General features: G+C 31.6%; 1 protein-coding gene across 1 annotated transcript; it reads right to left on the reverse strand.

Moving 5' to 3' along the window:
- Positions 1 to 6,563: 6,563 nt before the first annotated feature.
- On the reverse strand, positions 6,564 to 27,157 carry LOC139519087 (mucin-22-like). The gene is made up of 9 exons (XM_071310879.1): positions 27,038 to 27,157; positions 23,831 to 23,900; positions 20,374 to 20,477; positions 19,260 to 19,330; positions 17,533 to 17,702; positions 16,825 to 16,950; positions 10,387 to 10,413; positions 7,483 to 8,858; positions 6,564 to 6,754 (listed from the first exon to the last, which is right to left on the reverse strand). Exons 1-8 carry the CDS (start codon positions 27,044 to 27,046, stop codon positions 7,489 to 7,491), a joined length of 1,947 nt encoding a protein of 648 aa, XP_071166980.1. The 5' UTR covers positions 27,047 to 27,157; the 3' UTR covers positions 6,564 to 6,754; positions 7,483 to 7,488.
- Positions 27,158 to 27,717: the final 560 nt, after the last annotated feature.

Here is a 27,717-nt window from a genome sequence, read left to right on the forward strand (position 1 = left end):
GAACTTTTTGTGAAAAAATACCAATTATCTAAGCTAAGGCATTAATTTTTTTTAAGGATTTTTGAGGATTTTTTTTTTAATTCTATGATAATAGTTGTGCAATGTTGAACATGATAGCCGTCATTAATCCAAATAAGTAATACAGTAGTTGTAATAAAAGTAATTTTTAGTCATGCATAACAGATATTGACGAATTTAGAATAGTTCGTCCATACATCGTTGTTCTTGAAACAATCATTATTAGTATACATGTAAGTTTCCTGACGTATAAGAGCCATTGAGGATGAGCTCCAGAGAAAGCAGACTAGTAGCGTTTCGTTCGTTTGTTTGTTGGGAAAGGAGATGAAATTCAACCGCTTGTACAGCTAAACAACAGAATTACCATACAAGCATTTATAGTCAACACAATCAGAAACAGTTCCCATCGTTAGACGGGGAATATGAAGGCTTTCAAGAATGAACAAGTGACATGTCTAACTCGAACAGTTAGAAAACGGACTATCGACATTGACCGCTTGTTCTTAATATTTGAAATTGTATGCATATATACGTATACGTTTATGATAGTGATGAGTTCTTGAGTCTGACAAAAACTAAATTCCTTCATGGTTATATCTTGCCATACGTTTATATTGGTTTGAAAGGTGATTACTCAAAATCGTTATTTGAAAATCCTGTTTGTGAGATGTATATTCATTTCAATACAGAAATTTCGTCTATATATTTCACAAGTGTATAACACGGAGAAGCTCTGAAGGTCCATTACTCCCCTTTTGTTTGGGTGTGAACCATCGATGTTGACAGCAATATCAAAGAATAAGATGATGATGGTAGAAAGAACTATGGGCGTCATGTGGCAAATATTACATGCATATCGGACAATGAGTTGTCAATCTGTATGAAAAGATTTCCAATACAACCATATTATTGAGAAGGAATGTTTACATGCTATACTCTCGTACTAGTATTACAGGGTTCTTGTGGCGTTCACCTTAGACACACATCTTTTTAACGATGTTTAAAAAAAAGACAACCAATTTAAAGTCATATTTCCCTATTTTTTTTTAAATATAACTAAAAGTCTTTCATCTGACAAGATTACCCCTATTTAGCGGACAAGTTATTTATTCTTTTTTCTGTTATTGAATACCAAGAGAAAAAAAAATCCCGAAATTAATTTGAAACTTTGATACTCAAAAGTTTCCCAGCAAAATATTCACATCTCTTCGTGATAATTAGTGTTCGTCCAGTGGCATATATAACAATTGTGATGACGAATTCCTTCCTTTGTTCGAGAACAATCTTATTGAAATATAAATCTGTGATTTTACTATGTCCACAACTTCAATGAACCAAAGCAAAAGTTATACATCGACCTGTATTTAAATCAAATTGGTTCTCTTCTTCTTCTGGTATACAATAGTCTATCGACATTCGATGATTACATACTGTTGGCATACGTGGACTAGTCTATTTACAACACTTTTACCCCTATTTATTCAAAATGTATGTTTTTTTCTTATGTTCAATGTATACATGTATATATTTTAAATTGCGCTATAGTTCCGTAACTTTCTATCCAGTCGTATAAACGAATCGTCGGCAAGTGCGTACATTTTTTTAAATCAATATTTCTGGTATGTTCCAATCTGTCCTTCACTTTTGACAATGAGTATATATTACATTTTCCCAAATTCACCCTTGGAAAAAATATTTAAATAGATTTTAATTTCATCAAATCTTATTTTTTGGGTATTATTTATATTTTTATGAATAATATTCTTTACACCAGAAATGTTATTTATAAACAAGCGTATGAGTTTGGTAATGACAAGTAAGACAGAGTTGTATATTATACATCTGATAGTTCAAAATGGAAAGTTAAATGTTATCAGCCGTGTACACTGATCAATACCTGCAGAAGTGAAACGATGCGTGAACTTGCAAGCCCGACAGGAAATCGCTTGAATACCTGGACGTGTCACCTCACACCCCTCACAATACCTTTGGAAGTAATACCTTTAGCCATGCTGGTGATCAGAAGAGGGAAGATCAAAATTTATTTGAAAACAGTTTATTACTTTAAAGAATTATGAACAAATTAGATTTTCGAAAACAATTTTCACGGAACACTTATTTATGATTTCAACTTTGACTTTTCACCTAATTCCAATATCAAGTTTAAAAACAACAGACCATGGTTAGTTAGTCGGATAAAACAACCGTACGGTTGACAAGATATCGACACGCAATTACGACTACATCGGTTACTGTAGTTTTGTTTCTTTGTGGTTTATAGACATATCGTTTCATTAATCGGGAAAGAAGGACAAAATGGCGGAACGCAGATAATTAATACTGTAAATTTAAAATCGATGGTGATCGCTTATCTAGCGGAATAAAACTTTAATATCTATGAATTTGAGCATTTTTATACAGAATGAACATAATATCAATTTTTGATTTTTTTGCGAAGTTTCCCTTTAAAATTAAGTATGTCAAAAACGCGCCTCGTCCACACAACACTTACCAGTGACTCCCAGATATAAAAGTTCGAAAGTAAAAAAAAATTACAAAGTTGTATAGCTCTGAGGATCAAAAGTTGAAAAAGGTTGTGCTAGGGCTTTCTGCTTGTGATAAGAAATGTCTTATTATTGAAAACAACTAAAGGATGTGTATTCCCCTAAAGTTCATTAAAAGAGGGACGAAAGATACCAAAGGGACAGTCAAACTCATAAATCTAAAACAAACTGACAACGCCATGGCTAAAAATGAAAAAGACTAACAAACAACAGCACACACGACACAACATAAAAAACTGAAGAATAAACAACACGAACCCCACTAAAAAACTAGGGGTGATCTCAGGTGCTCCGGAAGCGTAAGCAGATCCTGCTCCAAATATGGCACCCGTCGTGTTGCTTATGTGATAACAAATCTGTTAAATAGTCTATTCGGTAGGTCACATTCATGAAAGGGAAGGGGATTGTAGTTACGACGTAAGGAACATATCCGATATCATTTGTGAAACGGTTATTCCATAACGGTCAACCAACTCGTGATGGCGTCCGTAAAATTTACGAAGGGATGATTTCAACTTCACCATTTGGAACTCTTGGTGTAATAGCTTCCTTGTGAGCAGCAACCCTCTATCAAGAAAATCATGATAGGAAATGCAAGCACGGGAATATCGTATCAATTGGGAGATATATACCCCGTATGCAGGTGCTGCTGGAATGTTGCTACTTAGAAATGGAAAGTTCACAATTGGAAAGCTGAAATCATCTCTTTTGTGTAAAAGTTTTGTTTTCAACCTACCCTCATTGTCAATTTCTAGATGTAAGTCAAGATATGAGGCCAACTTAACTATATCTGTAGTATCCTTTATCTCTAGCTCGATTGGATAGATGCGGTCCACATAGTCACCAATTTTTGAATTATTTAGTGAAATCCAAATAGCGAAAAGTAGAGTTAAAGGATATTGCTAACTTCTTATCTTTCTTCCTGACAAGTTCCTGCATGACGTCAGCCTCATAATAATAAAGAAACAAGTCAGCAAATAGAGGGGCACAGTTTGTTCCAATTGGAATGCCGACAGTCAGTTGAAAAACACGTCCTCCGAACGTGACAAATATGTTTTCAATCAAGAAATCAAGCATCTTGATAATATTAGTTTCAGAGAATTTTTTATTCGAATCAGAGTGATCCTTTACAAAGTAGGATTTAACCCTCCCTAAGACAAGATACTTGTATCTACGTTGGCCATTCTTTTTTACGAAGCAAAGCAATACCAACTCTTTCAATTTGTCTTTTAGTTTGGAATGTGGAATACTTGTGTAAAGAGTAGAAAAGTCAAAGGTTTTAATACTGTTACAAGATGAAAGAGAGTTAGATTGTATGTACTCTAAAAGATCTTTGGAATTTTTAAGTATCCACATCTGATTCACTCCCCCTCTAGAATAGGCAGTTTCACAATAACTTTGAAGCCCGTCTTTGATTGCTGATAAGATAGAAGTTGATAATTTGAAAGAGGTTTCGAGCAGCACTTGGAAGACCCAGCAATATACCGTTGTTTGTGAGGACACTTATGTAGTTTATGTATCCAATTCAGTGATGGCAGATCCAGTTCTTCGTCTTTGGTTGAAATTCCAAAGGAACACATAACAGACTTATGATTATCCAGGATTTCCTCTTTGGTAAGTGTCGTGAGGGTATATGTTGAGTTTCCAAGTGAATTGCCAATACCTAATTCGTTTATCAAGCAGTTAATGTAATGAGTTTTACACACAAAAACGATGTTGTTTGGGGCTTTATCTGCGGGGACAACAACATATTTGTCATGGAGGTAGGATAGGTGTTTTGCAACATGTGGGTCTTTAAAGATTGACGTAGCATGGGCATTGATAGACCCATTCAGTTTCTTAACTCTGAATTGTATCAACGACCTCACTGCCTTAAGATAACATTTGTAACCTATAGCATAATACTTTTGGATTTTTTTATAACTATTTACACCATTGGGTCGATGCCACTGCTGGTGGACGTTTCGTTCCCGAGTGTTTCACCAGCCCAGTAGTAATCACTTCGGTGTTGACATGAATTTTTATTATATGGTCTTTTAGTAAACTTCCTGTTGACAAAACTTTAAATTTTTCGTAAAACTAATGATTTTCTTATTCCAGTAATCGATTACCTTACCAGTATTAAGCACAACTTTTTGGAATTTTGAGTCTCCAATGCTCTTCAATTTTGTACTTGTTTGGCTTTATAACTATTTAGATCTGAACGTCACTGATGAGTCTTATGAAGACGGAACACGCGTCTGGCGTATCAAATCATTATCCTGGTACCTTTGATAACTATTTACTTGTTAGACTTTGTGAAGTTAATCAATGGTTTATCCTTGAGTTTGTAAATAACACCTCTCAGTATCCCAAACAAATGATTAGAAAAGAGCATCAACACAAACAGGTCTGATTGTGTAAGTGCTTCATACACTATTCTTGGCTACTCACGATTTTACTTGATGGTCGTTCACTTATATAATAAAAAGAAGATTTTCTGGGTTGATAACCATACGTTAATGCCAAAACTATTAGTCATTTTACTGAGAATGATTAGCATATAAGTAGATCGAAGAGGTTGAATATTCATTGTACCTCTAACAAACACATTGTTTAGGTTCTAAAAATATATTGGTTTTCGCATGTCTGGACTAATAAAGGAAGACAGTAAGAAGGAAACTTAGATTTTCAATGAAAATTTGATATGAAAAATATTACTTTTCCCGTTTATCAGTTAAGACCATAACACATTATGTACATATTCCTCAGAAGTCGGAACCTTTGTTTCTTAATGATTTCTTAATGTATCAAGTAATGTTATAAAATATGTCAGTACCGAATCATTGACCATTTAAGCGGTCCTCCATTATCAGTCTTTACCCAGTGCCAGTTAATGAAAAAAAAAGTAATGAATAGGCTATTTGCCAATTCCCGTAATTGACTCTGTAAGTAGAGATCCCTATTTTGGTTGTCTCCCTTATGAGGGACATTAATTTTTATTTACAATGGAGAGCTTACACAAATTTACCTGTGCGTAATATGAGTAATCTATAAGGTTTTTAAGTCTTTTAATTTAATTAATTTTTGTTTAGCTATATATTTTTGACATCAGAAATTATTTTTCATGAAAAATTAGTTAAACCGCCGTTACATTACTTTTAATTCATCATGCTTTGCATTGGCAAAAGGGAATTTTGTCCGGTATGAAGCAGTCTACGATTGACAAAGGGATGTAATTTGTTTAAAAAGTGTGTAAAAATGGAATCAACTCGGTAATTGGCAAATGGACTGTTATGTGCATCCGAAGCAGTTTCCTGGTTTAACATATATTAGAAACACTAAAACCCTTTACCAAAAAAAAACCCTTGAAAATCATATAAAAAGACTCATATCAATGCTTTTATGGTGCTTTTTTTATAAGCTTAGTTTTATTCTATCTCTAATAATGTAGGATATAAGTAGAGTAATTTTTTCTATATATATGTAATATCATTACAACTAAACTATGAACTTTTATGAAACTAATAAGTAATACTACACTTTATTGAAGTGAATATTAAATAAACATTGCAACTTCTATGAAACATAAGGAACAGTTGCAGCGACGATAACATAAAAGGACGTGTGTCATTTTGACTAACATTTTTGATACGAGTTATACAACTTAACGTAAAATTTCATGTTTTAAAATTAAATTTGATAAAGAAAATGAAAAAACTAGATCTTAGTGTTGAAACAACAACAAAGAAGATAATGATAAAAAGAAATAGTGTATTTGTCACATTTTGTTTCTGGATATTAATATTTGTTTTTTTAATGTGTTCAACCTTTTGTGTTTGGTTTGGATTTCCAACTGTTTTGATTCACTCGTGCGCCACTGATGAGTCTACTGTAGAAGAAACTCGTGACTGTCTTACCAAGTTACAAGCTTGTTATATATGAGGAAAAATAATTAGTAATAGCATTTGAATGTAGAATCTATTAAGTTCATACATTCCATTAAAGTTCGAAAGTTTTAATCTTAATCAAAAATCAATAGTATTGTTTAAACAACATATATTGGTACTATGTTTTACACATTCTTTGAATATATTGTTCAAAGTTTTGGCTCCTTCATTTACAGCCACATATACTTCCCAATACGCTCATTTAGTTTATTGCGAATCTTTCATTGAGATACAGTCTACATCCTGCAAATGAAAAAGAATACAAATGAACATATCATTATATGTTCATGTCAATGAGGGTCAAAATTGGTAGTATTGTTGATTTTCCTATGTACTGTTTGTGTTTGTTGCTACTTTACCAATTCCCAATTAAATACGAATAAAACAAAATTAATATCAATACCTATGTACAACAAACGTATATTTTATGGTTGATTAAACTAAGGTTGCCTTGAACTCTGAATTGTGGTATATTTAATTTGGTTTTGCTAGAGTTTATTTCATGACGAGTGATTTGATGACTACTTTGAGATTGATATACAGACATCTAGTTACACGCAATTTCATTAATTTTAGTATTTTTTTTTTTTAATTTTAACCAAAATTGTACATTTATTTTGCAAAGGTATACTTTTAAATTTACATGTTGGATGGAGAGTTTTCTCATTGACACTCACACCACATCTTCCTATATCTATGTTAAAGGTTAAGGATGTGACATTTTTACATAATCACATTTCTCCTTTTAACTTTAACCAAAGACAAAAGGTTAAAAGTTATTAATATTTGAACAAGAACAGAATGGGGAATTTTTCATTTATTTTAATGAATGTGTCACCTCATTTGATCTGATGTAAATCGGCTTAAATTACGTCATTGAAAAATCGTCTCTCTATATGAGGTAATAACATGAGCAGTGATACAATGTCTATAAGTACGAATTAGAAATCGTTTATACTTTAAGTAAATACCTGTCTTTACGGATTTGTGATATTGGTTGTAGTAGTTTCCTGTTCCAACATTGTTGTTGTCATTTCACGTTCAGTCGTGGTTATATCTTTGTCTGTAGATGATGCTGTCGTTAATTGATCAACAGTCGTTTTTGTTGTTCCCTCATTCATCTTTGTTGTCGCACCCTCATTCATCATTGTTGTTGTTCCCTCAGTTACCATTGTTGTTGTCATTCCTTTATTCATCATGGTTGTTGTCGTTATCTCTGCAATCATTATAGAAGTTTCCTCAGAAATCATTGATGTTGTAGTTTTCTCGGCCATCAGTGTTGTTGTAGTGCCCTTATCCATCATTGTCGCTGTCGTTCCATCTGTCATCATGGTTGTTGTCGTTCCTTTATCTATCATTGCTGTTGTCGTTTTATTATTCATCATGGTTGAATTCATTCCATTATCCATCATTGTTGTGGTTCCGTTATCCATCAGGGTTGTTGTCGTTTTGTTATCCATCATTGCTGTTGTCGTTCCCTTATTCATCATTGTTGTTGTCGTTCCATTATCAATCATTGTTGATGTCGTTTTGTAATCCATCATACTTGATGTCGTCTTGTTATCCATCGTTGTTGTTGTCGTTTTGGTTTCCATCATGGTTGTTTTCGTTTTGTTATCCATTGTTGCTGTTGTCGTTTTGTTATCCACCATTGTTGTTGTCGTTTTGGTTTCCATCATGGTTGTTGTCGTTTTGTTATCCATTATTGTTGTTGTCGTTTTGTTATCCACCATTGCTGTTGTCGTTCCCTCAGTCATCATTGTTGTTGCCGTTCCATTATCCATCATTGTTGTTGTCGTTTTGTTATCCATCATTGCTGTTGTCGTTCCATTATCCTTCATAGTTGTTTTATCATCCATCATGTTTTTTGTCGCTTCTTCAAACATCTTTGTTGTTATCGTTCCGTTAGCCATTATTGTTGTTGTTGTTCCCTCAGCCAACGTTGTTGCTGTCGTTCCTTCATCCAGCATTGTTGTCGTTTGTAATTCTATCTCCGTCGTTGACTTTTTACTTTCCGGCATCGTTGTCAACTTGTCTGTAATTATTGTAACGGTTTCCTTTTCCATCATTGTTGTTGTCGTATTATCGTTCGCTATCGTTGTTATCTCGTCTGTATTTGTTTCCTGCTCAATAACTGATCCTGTTGTATTACTTTCTGTCATTGTTATTTTTGTAGTTTCAATATCCATCATTGATGTTGAATTTTGTCTTCCCGCTATCGTTGTTACCCCTTCGGAAGTGATTTTTCTCGTTTCTGTTTCTTGTTTTGTAAGTGTGGTATATGCTAAAGTTGTTTCGCGTTCTGTTGTTAATCTATTTGCAGTTGGTTTGGGACTTGGGATAATATCTGTTTGAATAATTTAAAGAGTTATGAAAACATATAGAACTAGTTTTATCTGCTGATCAGAATTTTAAAAAACAAAAGAAAATAATCAATCAGAAGCATTTCTCTCATAAAATTACAAGTGAACCGTGAACGAATATTCTTGAGTCTACCTTTTTATTATCAATTATATGAACATTTTTATAATTTGCAACTTCGTACTTTATTTGGCCTTTTAAACATCTTTTGATTCGAGCGTCAATGATGTGTCTTTTGTAGAATTTAAAAAAAATGTTAATCCTGGTATCTATGATGAGTTTATTTGCCGTTTGGAAAAGTTTAAATTATTCGAAATAGTAAGAATTTCTTAGCCGTATTTGACACGACTTTTTTAAAATTGTGGATCCTCAATGCTCTTAAACTTTATACTTGTTTGCCTTTTTATTTTGATCTGGGCGTCACTGATGAGTCTTATGTAGACGAAACTCACGTCTGGTGTATCAAATTATATGTCTGTTAACTTTGATAACTAATAAAGACCTCTGGATAATAGTTATCAAAGGTACCAGGATTGTAATTTAGTACGTCAGACGCGCGTTTCGTCTACATAAGACTCATCAGTGACACTCATATCAAAATTTTTATAAAACCAAACAGGTACAAAGTTGAAGAGCATTGAGGATCCAAAATTCCAAAAAGTTGTGCCAAATACGGCTTAAGTAATCTATGCCTGGGATAAGAACATCCTTAGTACTTTGAAAAATTCAAAGTTTTGTAAACAGGAAATTTATAAAAATGACCATATTATTGATATTCATGTCAACACCGAAGTGTTGACTACTGGGCTGGTGATACCCTCGGGGATAAACTATATGAAACAAATTTTAGTGCGATTAGCACATGGTTCTAGCTATAATATTTCATAAAAATTTCCTATAACAATGTTTAACTTTGTATCAATTTGGAAAAAAAGCAAGTGTTTGTAGCTTTTTCAAAGTTCAATTAAGATCATTACAAACAATAAGACTTTCTAAATCAGGAGTGTCTTAAGCAACAATACAATAAGGCACACTAATAGACAAACGTGTAAACAGTCCATATATATAAAGCTGATAAAGATACCAGGATTATAATTTGTACGCCATTTGCACATATCGTCTTCAAAACCCTTTAACCCATTAGTGCCACTTGAATAAAAATAATAACACGCCAAATAAAGTACGAAGTTGAAGAACACTTGAAGAAAATCCGAAATGTTTTGCCAAATACAGTTAGAATAGTCTATCCAAGGAGTAGAAAATCGTTATTATTTCTAAGATTTAATGTTATGATAGCAGTTAATTAATAAGTATGACTATAACAATGTCATGTCATGTCAACACAGAAATGCTGACTACTAGGCGGGTGATAACCAAATTATGATAAACTTACCAGATTTCAGTACCGTAACATCAACTCAGTGGTTGTAAAAAGAATCATAGATACCTGGTTTATAATTATATATTTTTAATTTTCCAATTTCATTTGTTAAAATTAACATAACAAAAATTACCTGTCTTTTGTTCACTCGGCAGATTATCTGCAAAAAGAAATCAATTCTTGATTTGAATTCCTTAAAATAACAAACAGTAGTAATCTGTAGATAACTACTAAAGAACTAAAAATATATTTATCGCAAATTGGAATGTTTATCGTTAAAGATGACTGGAATTTTATTCATTTTTTTGGAATTCTTGTCTTTGACGAAAAATTGTGATTTCGTAAGATTTCGAGTAATGAAAGTGTTGTCAAATAATTTGGTGTCTTATACTTTAAAAAAAAAAGGTTATGCGCTATGCGAACATACATAACGTAAAAAACGACATTTTCACTTGCTGCAGTTTTTTTTTATTAACCTTTCTAGATTTGTTGCTCTTTTTAATTTTATAAAAGAGAGTCGAAATATACAAAAGGGATCTTCAAACGCATTAGGTGAAAACAAACTGACATTGAGATGACAAAAAATTAAAAATGACGAAAAGTCAAACAACTGTACACAAACACAACTTCGAGAACTGAAGACTGAGCAAGATAGACCCCACCTAATCCTGGGATTGATCTCAGGTTCTCCAGAAGTGAAAACAGGTTGTACTTTATATGTAGCATTCGTCGTGTTGTTTCCTTATAATGATGCATGAAAACACTTTCGTGAGTGACCTATGATTGACAAATACCCTGTATTTTTCGAGTGTCTTCAGAATTTGATTTCAACAATTTTGCCAATGTGCTAATCACTTTTCGAATGAATTGAAATTAAGACTTAAAAAATATTTTTTCTTTAACGTAAGACATTATAAATAATTGATAAAAATCTGTCTTTACTGTTTAGCAAAATAGCAGATTAAAATCATGCAAAATGAATTCTCATTAAACGATGAGCATTTCTGGATTTACTGCCAGTAAACCACTCAAGTTAATGTGATCAAATAAATCTACTAATACTTTATAGAAATTTTAACTTTAAATTAAAAAAACAGATAACCACATATTAAAAGTGAAAGATTTTAAATTCAAACTGCGTTAACACCCAGTTGGACGGCAAACGTTGGAATCTGACAGATAAAGGTCAACTTGTCGACACAAAAAGGACCCGTATGTAAAATGTTTACGCCCTAAAACAGCGCCACCTATATTTTTTTCTACGACATCCCGTATGTCCCGTTCTGTAGTAAATTAAAACATTAAATTAACTTAAATATAGAAAAGTAAGTGTAAAAAACAAATTGAAAGATATATTTGCAGATTACTGTTTATGTATGATAAGCTGGCAATGTGCGCAATGTCCTTTAATCCAAGATTGAAAATTAGTTTGTTTCCTACGTCAAAATGGCGGATTTCAATGATTACATTTTTTCATCTATTTATAAGCTGACACATTTTCGTATCTAATAATTTATTAGCAATTTCATTATTGATCTTTGAAGATCATCCAATTAAATTTACCGTAAAAAAGTGGCTCCTCGTTACCAGCCATTGTTACAAAGTAGCCATGTGTTTTGTGGGGATACCCCGGGAATGTTGTGTATTTAAAATTTACGGTAAAAAATCAATTTTATCTTCATTATATTTCCATGCATACACAAGTCATTACAGGAAATGCATTCTAGAACTTATAAGGTAACCAAACATGTCTGCCTGAGCAAAAATTCGTGTAAGTAAGCCTGATGGGTCGTTTTGAGACAAACACGTGGACTTGGGATTGTTGATGTTTGTTTACCTAAATTGCACGTTGTTGTTACTAAATACTTAGCAATTACAATTATCGTGTGATACTTTTAAGAGTTATATAATACATTTGCCTAAGAAATACGTCTAAGGTCAAGGAACTTCCTTTACTAGGTCTTTAAAAAATGAGGCTGTAATCATGTTTACAAATTACCATATAATATTTGAAACCTAATATTTACATTACAGCATTTATTTATTTTTGCATTTGATATATTTCACATGTACAATGTACGAACATGCATAACAGTATAGAGTAAATGGACATACATGGGTTTTATTCCCACCCGAGGTATTAATTTTAATACTTATCTCATCTCTTAGGTTGGAAAAAATAGGGCAGATTGCACTAAGTATATATATATAGTGTCTAAAAATAATGCTGATTGATTGGCCAAGTCCTCAACCTTCTTTTTTCTAAGTATACAGCTGCTTTTCTAGGGATTAGTAAGGAAATACCTTAAAGTCCAGTGGATAAGACCTGTCTTTTTTGTCTTAGTTATTTCCTTATTTATATTATTATTTCTTCTCTTGTTCATGTAATACGCCAAAAGCTAGTATGACTCTTTTTTCCTCAATTGCTTGAAAACAATGAATTTGAAATGTATTCATTGTTGATGTCTGTAAGGTGACTTATAATTTAACTGCTAACAGACACTTGGACTCTGGTGGATAGTTTTAGACTGATATCCCATTGGCAAATATACCATATTTAAATTCATTGTCCCCTTTATAACTTTTTGAAAAAAGAATTTTATGATAATATATTAATAGGTTGTAAAAATTTTGAAAAGGTAAGCAAAAAATTTAATTGCCTTTTTATTCAAGAAAACATAGAGGACTTGAAAAGTGTTGCAATTTACATAAATAAAACTTTAACAATGATAAATGTTTTGAACTAAAAAAATGTCAGTATAGTACAGATACTGTTTTATCTAAGATGTTGAGAATATTTGCCTTTAATAATATATTTAATTGTTATGCCTTTAGTTTCTCTACTATATGTTTAGCTCTGATCTGGCTGTGGTTTAAAATCTAAGAATTGAGATGGTTATATTCATATTAATATGATTATTATTGTGTCAATTATAAAAGATCATTGTAATAAATTACTTTGCTCTTCATGGGCCCTTAAATTGGAATAAAAATATCTTATCTTATCTCATCATATACCACATCTCTTTATTTTAGTACTGACAGGTTAACTTGAGTATTTAAAGTAAGTGAAATGTTGACAAGCTAAGTCATGACTGTTAATTCAGATAGTATCATGAGGTTTTTATTAAAGTAAATAATGCGATTAAATTGATTATCTCAATAAAAAGAACTTACATTCTGATTTGATACTGTGAGATTATTTCTGATATCAGAATAATAAAAATCTCATTGTTGTCCATTCTTCAAAAAATTTCTGAACATGCTGCATTTAAGTCAGTTTTGTTTTTGACCACTATAACATGGGAAGTGACCAATATCTATGTTATACCTGGTAGTAGTCTCAGGTTATTTTTTTTGAAGTTCAATTGACTATGCATTTTAGAGCAGGTAAATATGAATTTGGATTAAATTTGAAGTTGATTCAGTATATTTTATGACATAATACCACTATTTTATTTCAACTAAGCATTTTCAAACTTTATTTACTGGTCAGCTTATCTTATAATTCAATCAATAATTAATTGAAAAGACTCAACAGTTGGTTGCAGGACTTATGAATTCAAATATAAGAAGAAGAAAAAAAATAAAGCAAAACTTGAAATAATACATATAATAGGAATTATGAGACCTGCATGATATCAGATTGCAATACAGCTTTTGTTCAGTTATCTTTATGTTGATTATTATGTTTAGAATCCTTTTCTGGTTCTTTTTGATGTTTGGATTTTTTTCTCTTGATTTAGGCAAGCAACAGAACTTGTACATCTTATATAGTTTCTTATTTCAGGGGGAATCCAGACAATTTTAAACATGGGTGGTGGTATTCTCAACCAAGGATAAAAAGGAGGGTTCCAACTAAATGATCCCCTTAAATGCATTAATCGTCAATAAAAAGAGGAGGTTCCAATCACCAGACCCCCCTGGGATCCGCCACTGTATCTTAAAAAGCAGGTATAATAAAACAAAAATTGTACATGTACTTCTGTCCACTGCAAATTGATTTTATTTTTATTCAATAGCAATGTTCAAAATTTTGAAGACTATATTTCCTTTTATCCATACTTTTTTTTTAATGTAATGAAAAGTTCAATAATGATTCCATTGCAACACAAGTTCTGCTGACAAATGTCCTTCTATCTACCAAAAGGGTGTTTGAGAATATGCAATAAGTCCATGTTTCAGAAAAAAAATTTCACTACACTCGCGAATTTATAACATTTTAACGACACTTTTTAATAATAATTATATAAAATAAGGAAGCTAATTCAATCTTGAATAGAATACTTTGGTTTTTATTAATGTACGAGAACAAATAAGGCAATACGAGTCCAAAAACCACGCGGTATTCACGTTTACCAAAATATCGTAAACTCTGAACTTTTATCACGAGACCAATGTCTTGACCTTAGAAGCCATTAAATCGTTTGCCGTCCACCAAATAAAGCCAGCGAATTATTTTTTTTAAATGAATGAGTCTCGAAATAAAGTTGTAAGTTTACAAGAATTTGTTTAATGTATTTCACTTATTCTATAAAAATGTCTTAAATAAATTATTGCACACGTTAGAAATAATTCTGCTGATTAAGTTTATATAGGTTTATCTATATAGCTGTATTTTGTAAAAGAAAAAGCAGCATTTTCTCAGTTGATTACTTTCATAAAAAACTTTCAATTTGTTTATTTACAAGACTGTTATTCTATCAAACCCACTTGGATATGCACATATACGCTCCATACATTGTAAATATACACACATGCAACTTTGATGAAATGCCCAATTTCCCTTTTTTTACTTGTTTCAATATTTACAAGTTGTAAGTAAAGGTGGTTCACACCATTCATTAATTTTAAAATTTCCGAACAAACCCTTCTTCGTATTATTTTAAAAGGGCACTAGCAATGAGATATATGAAGATATGATTTTTGTTTGTTCAATTATCAATGAAAGTGAAAAAAGTGAAATGATATTCGGTTTTAGCAGCCACTATGGTTCAATTTGTCAAAAAAATTAACATGCAAGTAAACAATTTGACCTCATTGAATCCCTGTTCATGTGACCTTCGATTTAACTCCTTAGCTAGTGATGGATTTACGCATGAATGATGCATGTTAAGTTATTAAAACAAAAAGAATGTCCACAATGAAAGCGATACAAAGGTAAATTATTTGATTGATTGATTCAATCCACAAAAACTTATTGTCATTCTTGTCCTAAAGCGTGTGATTAAGCTAGCCATTACAGCAGGTTTAATTCACAATTTTTACTTAAAATGTCCTGTACCAAGTCAGGAATATGAAAGTTGTTATCAAATAGTTCGTTTCCATGTGTATTAGCGTTTGTATTTGTTTAACTATGGTGTTCCTGTCGTTCCCCTGTTTTCCGCTTGTAGTTTATGAGTTTACCTCGGTTTTGGTTTAAAACCCGGATCTTCTCTCATTCAATCATTTTTGACTTTTGAACACCGGTCTACTACTGTTGCCTTTAATTTTTTTTCTCATATAGGTAAACACGATAATTAACTTATTTTTTAACCTATATCATGAATAATCAAATTACACGAGGTCGCTATCTATGTATATTTATATGTTTACATGTTTATATCGTGTTATGTAACAGTCGTCAGTTTTCATAGTGCATCAGGATAGTTAACCAAATGGCGAAATTCTATTGAATGTATCATCTAGTATATGAATTGTTACTGCTTATTTTAGACTTATTGTGATTTGGATATGTGTTTAAGTAAGTTCTAAATCAAATATGAAAATTTGAGTCCAATTTGTGAACACGATTTTGACAGCTATTTCCCTTTTAAAAAACCAAAAACATGCAAGGTGGAGTCAACAATCCAGTCGTGAAGTTTAAAACAAGTTGGTTAAATGACAAATCGAACCGAAAATGAATTTGCAAAAAAATGACTCGGACTTCTCTTGAGCTGATTTTTAATTTGCGTATTGTTATGCGTTTACTTTTTTACATTGGCAAGGGGTATAGGGGAGGAATGAGATATCTTATACAAGTTTAACCCCGCCGCATTTTGGCGCCTGTCCCAAGTCAGGAGTCTCTAGCCTTTGTTACACTTGTATTATTTTTAATTGTAGTTTCTTGTGTTTCTTTGGAGTTTAGTATGGCGTTCATTATCACTGAATTAGTATATATATATATATATATATATATATATATATATATATATATATAAGTACGTCTGAGTCAGTGACAACCCTACAACAGATGTATCCATCGGATCGCCATCAATGATGGTGATACATGGCTGTGTACATAATGTATATACAACTCGTCTAAACATCAACCCAACAATGTTAGATCTGTAAATTTGCTTTCGCAAATTTGCGAAAGCAAATTTACAGATCTAACATTGTTGGGTTGATGTTTAGACGAGTTGTATATATATATATATATATATATATATTTTATCTTTTTATTTACTGAAATATGTTTTGCACTCAAAACAAAAACAAAAAATTCTTAGGCAGAAAAAAACAAAAACTAAAACGGACATTATTATAATATTCCGGTCATACCTATAGTCAAAGGCATATGATTACTTACGGTCAATTTTTGATATCTCCACAACAAGGGCAATACATATAGCTATTAGAAGTACAATTAGAAGAAATATGCCGAGATTTTGTATTTTCTGCAATCCTTTTTTTTCCTGTAATGATTTTTCCTCACCTTTAAGTAGAAAGAAATGTATTACTGTTTAAAAACAATGAATAATACCATATCAATTTCAAAATTATCAAAGTAATAATAATCGAATGTTGTTTACATTGTCTGACTTTGAGATCTGCGTCAATTATCTCAATAATCGTGCAGTATATACCTGTGTTTTCTACATTACAAATGATTGTACCTAGTCAGGAATATGATAGTTGTTTGGCATAACTTTTTGTAATTTTGGGTCCTCAATGCTCTTCAACTTAGTACTTAGGCTTTATGACTATTTTGATCTGAGCGTCACCGATGAGTCTCATTTAGACGAAACGCGCGTCTGGCGTATGAATTATAAGCCTAGTACCTTTAATAACTATTATCAAATCGTTTTGATGTGTTTGAGCTTTAGATTTTGCCTTTGGGGTAGGGACTTTCCGTTTTGAATTTTCCTCAGTATTTTTTTTATTTTACTTTTTTGTAATGTTTTATATTACGGTTGTCAAATCTTAATTAACACTGAAGCATATAAAACATCGAAAGCAGAATGAACATTTTTCACTCAATTAAAATGTAGTGATTATTAAAATGTTGACTACAGACCCATTTTAATGGAATGCGCATACGCTCTTCTTAACCAAGGTAATGCTGTGCCTTCCGTCTTTTCATGGCTCAGGACTTTTTGTTGAAAGACGTTTTGTAAATCTTTACCATCGATACATTTATCACTAAATGTCAGAATAAATGAAAACAAAACACAACCTTCCCTGGGACTGTAATAGAAAAAAAGTCAAAATATAACTTTCCTGAACTGTTATCTAAAGGTTTTGAGGAGCTTACATTGCTGATCTGGTAGTTATGAATAATGATGACTGTTGTACAATTCCATTTATTAAAAAGTATGTGTGCCTTAGACATTTTTATCACGCATAGACGATAGAAAAGTACACAATATAATGTTAGGAAATGGCAGAAATGATTGTTAGCCATAGGTCACCACCTCCCGGGCTGAGGAGAAATTGCAAGGGTTGGCTACGTACAAAGAACTGAACACACTGCATGCAATTTCATACTGCCTTTTCCTTACTGATGTGTTTAATATTTTTTGTCAGATTCGTACTAAGACCAAAGTGTGCTTTTACAGTAGGAGCACGCTAAAACTATTTTTTTGGAAGCATTTTTGCAAATGTGTAACAAGAGGAAGTTTCCAAACACATCATTATTTACATGGATTGGGCATATTCACAAAATAATACTGCTTATATGATCTAAAAGATTAAGAATTAAAAAAAAAAATAGAATTCAAACATACATTCTTCTTCCGTTTTAAGAAGTGCAAATTAGGTTAAGGATCATACTATTTTGTTTTAAATTTTTTTATCCAATTGAATGACATATTATTTTTCGAATTAGAGCATTTCTACATTTTTCATTGTGAGTTGCCAAATTTCTGTTGGTAAATAAACTTATACTACAAATCTAATGTTATATATACTTTCAATTCTTGGTGCATGTTTTTGTTTTAACAATAATGATTATACTCCATTTAAGTATTGTTGAAGACCAATTTGGTTCCGAAAATTTTGTACTGAGGGAAAACTACTTTTTATCATCTTTTCAATAATGTTATTGTTGCACTCCATAAGTTATATTGCATTTATTATTATTATGAGTTTTAAAAAAAACGGATGGGAAGATATTGACAGGGCAATCACACATATACGTAAAAGAATTCCACCGTCAACACTGATAAACATCAAAAGAGGAACAACATATAATTTCCACAACACGGCACACAAAAACCCGGAAAAAATTATCCACACCTAGCCCACAAAACCCTGGATGACATCATGTGATTAAGAAGATCATAATCCACTAGTGGCACCATTCGTGCTACTCATGATAAGTTAACCATTTGCTGATAAGTTCAATACGGAAATGTTGCTATTAAAGATCGATGACGGAATTGTGGATACGACATGTTAAACATATCTTGCAGTGCACAAATTATTAACAATAAATAAGACAATTTTATCGTATTTGGCACAACTATTTTGGAATTTAGGGTCTGCAATGCTCTTCAACTTCGTAATTGTTTGCCTTTATAACTATTTCGATCTGAGCGTCACTGATGCGTCTTATGTAGACGAAACGCGCGTCTGGCATATAAAATTATAATCCTGGTACCTTTTTTTTATCTTTTTTTTTGTTTTGTTAATTTCTACAAAGACTGATGGTTAGTAATCGGAAGATGTGCGTTCAGTATTCATGATTGTAATCACAGGTTTTAAATTTTGATCAATGCATATTTACAATATTCATTTCCGTACCTTAGGTCAGTTCCTCTAACAGACAGTAAATTATACTTAAAATGTGTTTTATTGTTGAACAGAGCTTTTATCTGCAAAATAAAGCATTTTGATTACTTTCAAAAACAATTGTTAATGTTGTCATTTCAATATTAAAAACCATGCCATGTGGTCTTGTAGTTTTCAGAACAGAACTACAGAAATTATTCTTTTCATGGCAAGTAATCTATAATTTGCAAAATTGAAGCACATTTGACGTCTAAATATGCACATCATATTTTATAAAAGCTTTGGATTTTACATATTTTGAGACATATATTGTCGAAATGCGCATCTGGTGCAGAAAAATTGATACTGTTAATGTTATTATGTTCCCTAATATATGCCATATAACATATATTTCTGAAAATCTTGGTCGACAAATTAAAAAAAAATATTAAAACAAACCAGGTTTCAACTCCCACAAGCAAAGTTGACGTTTAAATATAAAGCTTTAGGTGGACCTTGTGAAAGAAAATCCAGGAACGCCAAAATTTTACAACGATATTGGCTATTCTTTGTAGGTACATTATGAGTAGTGATATATACCCCTGCTTTAAATATTTCGGAGGTTTCCTAGAGAAGGTTAATCCATAAAAGCACTCCTGATATATGGAATTATAAAGTGTTATTTTTTAATATTTCCAATGAGCCTCGTTTAAACTGCTGTTATTTGATGTTTTGTTCCGAAGATTTCAAGACCAAATAGTGATCTCCTGAAATCTCGATGTTTGTAAAAATGGCACAACATTTTCTTTGATTATCTGTAATACCAAGTAGAATATACAATTTCACATTATTGCTATTTGATTTAGCCTTCATCCTGGTAACTGACTTCATCTAGTGTATAAACTAAGAAACACTAGTTTTCACATAAAACATATCGAGACTTTCTATTTCGTTTTAAAGTTGTGTTCTCTTTGCGGATTTTTTAAAAAGATTTTACCTCAAACAAGTTAAATTCAAACGGAAATATTTCAAGAAATAAGTCATGAAGGTAAACTTTTCTTTGCATGATCCGAGAGCGCATATGGAATTGACGTATGTCAGGATTTAAATGAAAAAAATATGTATCATTTGCCTTTCAACAACTCACCTCTTTTTCTAATTCCAATACTACATTCTTATACTCGGTCCTTTGTTTATCGCCATAATGCTTTGCTTTCCAATCAGTTTTAATTAACATTTCGCCACTAATATCTATAAAGAAGAAATTGATTGAATGTCAAGTATATTGTGAAATTATTTAAGCTTTAATGAATCAAGGTACTGCAAAATTAAATGCATTGGTTTAATTTAGATGTTAGATATACCTCAATAGGACACAAAATACTCCGTATTTCTTATATTAAAATCCAATTGATCATATTCTATGGTAAAACAGTTTTGTAAAATAAGTCAATGAACAACAAACTTATATTTTTTAATGACATCAAAACTAAATTAGATTTTGCCGATGTCCTGACTACCAATTTCAAGAATACAACAATACGCATTGTCATGAAAAAATAACTTGAGTATGGAATGACCATTGAAGACTATCTGCTTTAAATATAGGATAATCATGCATATGGCAGTCATTTACCAGTCACATTTGGAAAGAAAATAATGTTAACTTGGTTAGAAAACAAAGAATGGTCACAACCTCTACAAACCTGGATCAACATTTGAAGCTTAATTCAACAGATATAAATGAGAAAAAGTATAAAATATAAAAACCCAATAATTGGCCCAAAATATGACTATTGTCACGGACGTACATGAAATAAATACATACGGGAATAGTCAGTGCCTGTTCCCATTTTTTTTTTTTTGTCAAAAAGAGAAAAGGAAATCGGTGAACCGATTAAGGATTCATTACATAATTGATATGAAAACAGATATGCCTAACTATGTGAGATCTAAACAAAAATTTGTGTTACAATTGGCAATGCGATAACTCTCCACCAGATACCAAGTGACGTCGAAAACGTGTTACCTTACGGCCATCAAAATTGAGAAAAACTCATACCGCATATATATATATATATAGTAAATTATAAAAGACCCCGAAACGACAAAGTTACCGACAACAACTGAATTACAATTACCTGCCATGATACATATACATCCAGAATGTGAAACCTTAGTGTAACAGTACAATATAAGAACACACTATACAAATTAGTTGAAAAACAAACGAGTCCTTTATGTCTCAAATATACGATTAACATTTTTGTTTGTGTTCCTAGTCATCGATCAATTTTATAAGTTATAAAAATAAATTATGTATGTGCTTTTAAATGTATGCCTCAATTATGAAGAGTATCAAGAATATCATATACAGGATAGAGTTATAAAAGAGAAACATGTCGATTAGAAAAAAACATAAATAAAGATTGTCTGTTGAAAAACTTGTCTACCGGCCATAATGAATATTCAAAAAAAGTCAAGTATGTTGACCATGTGAGTGTCGTTGAAATTCCGAGATCCGAAACACTAACACATCACTTGATTTTTCAGTATCCTTATTAGATTTTTACGACCCATATGATCATCCTTAACCTTATCGGAAATTTACTTTCAGTAGCGCCTCTTTATGAAGTGCATATCTTCCAAGTTGATACAAAATCCAGGATCTTTCTTTTACTATGATGATTTCCTTGATTAAGAGTAGCTGTTTACAAGTAAACCATTGAACTAAGCGGTAAAGTTAATGTCATATCTTCGATTTTTTTACGGACGTCATCACAACGTTGACCCTCTAGTAGCATTCGAAATCATCTCCATTTTTTTTTTTATTAATATGGTTTGTATTTTTCACGCTTTAGTTTTCTATGCAGTGTATTTTCAATTTTTTTTCTTCACTTCACAGTGTTCCTGTTGTTCATTTGTTTAATTCTTATAGTTGATGTGTTTCCCTCGGTTTTGGTTTTTAACACGGATCAATTTATGACGTTTGAACACCGGTATACTACTGTTGACTGTATTTGCCATGGCGTTGTGAGTTTTTCAATCACCTGGCAGAATTAGAGCAGTATTTTAAATATGTGTGTTCGAATACTCGTACTTCGATTCAGTCTCACAGTATTTCAGACTTTTGGGTTACCCGTTGTTGTTAGCAATGTTTAAGTCAACAAATATAATGTGGCAAGTCGAAATTATATATGAATTAGAAATAGAAAAAGGTTTTCGGAGAATGATGAGGTTTCGAAGGGGTAGTAATATTAGCTCCGTACAGATGTGATGAATATCCAAAGGCTCATCTTTATATGACATAAGGCATCGTGAAGAGTAAGTGCATAATGACTTTTCAACGTCGAGAAGCATAGTTGAAGGTATTCGACACGCCCACCGGGTTGAAGTAGGGATTACACAGATTACGAATAGTTTACTTTTGTCATTCAGGAGTAACTGTTCCCAATTCCCGGATGCTTTTGTCTAAAGAGATGTGTAGCAAGATGAGAATTGTAAGCCTTTTTATGTATATATTGTTTTCAATGATGGTAATCTTTAAATAAGATTGAATGATTGTATACTTAATGACGCCTCTGTCTGACCTGTTTGTACTGGATTTCGTTCGAGTTACTATATGTTACGTTCTTCTACATGTCATGCTTTGTATACATCTGTGACACAGATATTCCATAAAGTTGATTCAATACATGATATCATCCTTAAAACTTTCAAACAGATGACTTCAACTAATCCACTAGGAACCCATTTTTAATAGCTTTCATGTAAGCAGCAGCGCCCTATCAACGAATTCTTGATAGGAAACGCAATCTCTGGAACATTATATCAACTGAGATATATATATCTTCACATGACGGTTAAGTTAGAATGTTGCTACAAGCATTTACTATTGTACGGTACATTAGTTGACAAAATGAAAGTTCTTTTGTTAATCATTAAGTATTGTGCTGTTCATTAGTTCTCAGAATGAAATTTTGAACTGCAAATATTGATTTTGATATTGAAGTCTTGCCTAAATAGTTAACAGGATGACCACAACTGGTAGCAAGATAGGCATTTATATCTAATTTTATTTAAAAAAAAAACCAATTAAATATTATGTATTTTATGTGTTTATGAAATAATGCACAATTTGTTATATAAAAAAAAATTGAGTATTTTTGTATGTATAATTACTTCCATGTCAATCCGTTTACCGCAAATGTTCGTTCCCGATAACAACAATGGATCACAAAATAGATCTGACATAGGAAATGATCGATCATTTGGCTAGGTTTCTTATTAATATATTTTTACTTATAAAAATTTACTTTAAAAGGTATGGTATAATTTGTAAATTAACAGTTAAAGATAAAAACTCTTTAAAGAAAAATTAAAACGGCAGATAATCCAACAATGTATAAGACAATCGATAAAAAAAACTTGGAAGAGTTGGGACATAATTAAGTAGGATATAAATAAAATAAAACTAAGAGCATTGCAAAGTACTTCGAAATATTTCAATGCGCACTAATCCAGCACTGTTTAAAACAGATTACAAAATGTTAGAAGGTTCTGATTTGTCACTTTCGTGTTGTATACAATTATGTGAAACTTACCTGTATCGTGTACACGCTGGTTCTCTTCATCTTGAAACGTCGTATTTTCAAAAGTTTTAAAACCAGTTATCTACAAGTAATTTCTTTTCATGTAAGTAATTGTTTCTATTCATTTCACATTTGCTTCAGCTTTTTCGATGTAAGACTTAATATCATATTTTTTTCCCCTATTTATCCAGAGAGAGGCAAAGAATGAGCCTTGAAGAAAATCAACAAATTTGATATAAATTGGGCCGCGAACGCAATAACTTTACACAACAATGATTTTCGTTATTGTCAGTTATAATACGGTTATTTGCATTTGTTATACTATTTCTTCATAGTACCTTTTTCTTGTCCACCGATCGATATTAGAAAGGATAGGGCGAGATCTAATAGATAAAGTTAATGGCGCCATTTGTTTGGGTCTGTTCCAAGTGAGATAAGCTCGCCTTTGTCATATCTAATGATACTGTGTTATTTTGAGAATTTGGTGTTGATGGTATATTTGACATAAAATACTCTGAATCTATTTATATACATTTGGTCGCGTGCCTGTTTAGAGCTTCACATATTATATATCTATAACACCAATACATATTATTGCAGACCGCGTGTGTTTACTGTGTCTTGTATGTTTTTGACCTTGATTTGCTGTCTTATAAACGTATACCCAGTTTAATCGGCTTACTATGCGTTGTGGGGCTTACTCGTTGAAAACCGAATGGTGATCTATAGTTGTTAACGTCTATGTCATTTGGTCTCTGGTAAAGAGTTGTGTCTCTTTAGAAACCATACCAAATGTTCTTATTGATATACCTCAGATCTCATTTTACTGATATAAAAAAAAATAACTGTTGAAAAATTAAGAGCATGTAAATATAAACAGTTATAATATTAGCTGTTTTAAGTAAGTTTTTGAATATCTGATATATACTATCATAAATCGTAAAACCAACAAACAAAACCTAATACACTAGAATAAATAAATGAAACCAACATATAAAACCCAATACTAGTACATTAGAATAAATAAATATAACACTGTAATGAGATATGTTAGTAAATCACACAAAAAGGAAAACCTTAGTTAATATACATCCTGTTAAGTGCAGTTGCCTTTATAAGAACGTTCGGTTGGTTGTTCGATCGTCTACAAATTCTGTTAAAACAATTAATTATAAAGAATAAGGAGATTTGGTATGACTGCCATAGAGACAGTCAAGAATTTCAACTACGAATATATAAGTAAATATTGGTTACTGTAAATCATTTAGAAAATGATAAAAACCCATACCGTATAGTTAGTAATGAAAAGCATAAAAATGTGAAAAAAAAATCGAGACTTTTTTTATCACTTCAATTTGCGATAAATATAGATTCTACCACTGCATCGAGTTTGATACAATATTAATCCACTCGAAACAGTTCAATTTTCAAATTTTAAACGCGAGGCTCGCCGAGCGTTTTAAATATTTAAAATTTAACTGTCGAGAGTGGATAAATATCGTATTACACGAGATTTGGTGGTAGAATCTGTTTCTCTAATGATTTTCAAACAATATTTATTTCTTCGTTTTGAATGATTTGCAAGATGTGTTCTTTCTAGGTGACGTCATCAGGCATGGTCGCATTTTTTCATGCCGTAACAATAGGCAATTCAGAGGAAAGCAAGAAAATTCGACGTCATAATCGGATTTTAACCAATGAAGAACTGAGATCAAACGAACCACACGTTGAATAATTTTTTTTATACAATGGGTGCAGAAAGGGATAAATTGACGAAGAATTAGAGAAAGGTATATCAACAGGAATAACAGACTCTGAATTTTGGACAGGACATAAACATGTTACCGATCTTTAAAGTTATGCCGATTGTATCTAATGTTCATAGATTGTTATTGTTTTTGGTGTTAAACTACTTTCATAGGTAAGGGGGCATTGAGTTCTCTTAAACATGTTGGATTCATACACATTCTTTATGTGTCTGTCCCATGTGAGGCGCCTGTTGTTCAGTTTTTTGTCGTTGGTTTCTCATTGTTGAAGGTCATTTGGGCTGCCTAAAACTTGAACTCTGGTTAATGTTGTCTCATTGGCATTGATACCACATTTTGTTATCTTTATATTGTCAGCGCTCAACCCAATCCTAACCATTTCTATTCAGCAGAACATAAGAATAAACTATAAATATCTGCTGAAAATTGCTCATATCAATAGAAAGCTAATCTGAAACAACATACATTAAAACAATAGACAAAAACTCCGATAAATGAGTACTCGCAATTACTGAAAGCTAATTCGTGTAGACACCCATTGTATCAAATGTATAGGCGTTTCAAACAGTCTGAAAAACGCATTACCATGTGCAAAATGTTCGTATTGTAATGAACTTTAAGCTCAGATAACAGGTTCGAGTTTTCCTGTAGTATCATTTAATCATACTGTAAGATAACACAAACTTCTTAAGCGGTGTGTTAAACAGGGAAATTGTATGTTATAGATATTACGATAATTTTAAATACAGATCGCAGATAATAGATTACAATCGCTAATTGTAATTTTTGAAAGAAACAAATACGTTTGTCAATAGACTCAAGTACAAACGTCCTTATTACATAAATTATATGTAATCATACTGCACGACATATTGCATCGTTTTTGATGCGTTTTGTTATTTGATTTTGCCATGTGATTATGGACTTTCCGAATTGATTTTCCTCTAAGTTCAGTATTTTTGTGATTTTACTTTTTGATTACTCGATTTTTATACTTCATAAAAAGTAAAATAACACAGCTAGCTGATGCTAAGGATCAAGATTTTCATTTCAATCTTTAATTATGCAGAATTATGAATACTAATAGCTCATATAAGTTTAAATTTGGCTTTTAAAATGAAGTATGTATTTAAAATAAAATATGTGCCAATCCGAATTTAACAGAAATACTGATGGTTTCAATTTTCGGCATATGTATAGCCTCAGTTCTTTTTGATGCATTAAGCATCCGTGTTCAGTTTGGGATCAATAAGAGTTACACCCAATCTACTGATAATTCAATATGAGGAACATCTTTTAAGTATATATTCTTTCTTTTTTTTTTTAAGTTTAAATGTTTTATACCTATTTAATCAGAATCAGATTCCACCTGGTTCTTACTCTGGAATTTGAAATAGTTTGGAACATTTTACATTATTTTTATTGTTATATGCAAGGAATTTGTAAAACTTACTGTGACCATTATGTATATGTGCTATCCTTCTTTCATGTGTTGCATATTTTACAAGGAAGAATATTACATTTTACTATTTAATGAAACCGGATCAGAACCTTTTTTACTTCCCACCAAACCGTGACCATAAACAAAATAACTGATACAATAAAAAGTTATTTAAAGTTGTCATTCATTCTAAATACGATCATATCACGGTATTGAGTTTCGTATAGTTAGTGTGCAATTTTCTGTTAACCATCTTTAATTGTCAAAACAGATAATATATAACAGTAGTCTTTCACCTTAGTCCCTTTAAAAATGTATATTTACGAGCAAAACAATAAATATTCGATTAATAAAGTGTAATTAATAGTACAAAGAATTAGGAACGAAAACCCTGGTAAGTGGATTACCAGTGCCACACCCTCAAAGATTAAGATGTCAAGAAGTATCCATCTTAAATTTCTTTATTAGAAATATTCATATATTATTACGGAAGCTGGTGTCAGGGTGTTGTTTAAGTCATTTTGTTAAAAAATTATCACGACTTAGTTACTCGTTCTATCGACTTGTTTAACTCGTTTTCAAGACTTAACCTACTCATTATAACAAAATATCTTTATGTTTTAGTTCTGATTTTTTTTCCTACGCAGCGCTTTTTAAATATCAAATATTACCTTCATCATTAAAACCAAAAT

The sequence above is a fragment of the Mytilus edulis genome, chromosome 4 (assembly GCF_963676685.1).
Source record: "Mytilus edulis chromosome 4, xbMytEdul2.2, whole genome shotgun sequence".
In the NCBI taxonomy this organism is placed as follows: domain Eukaryota; kingdom Metazoa; phylum Mollusca; class Bivalvia; order Mytilida; family Mytilidae; genus Mytilus; species Mytilus edulis.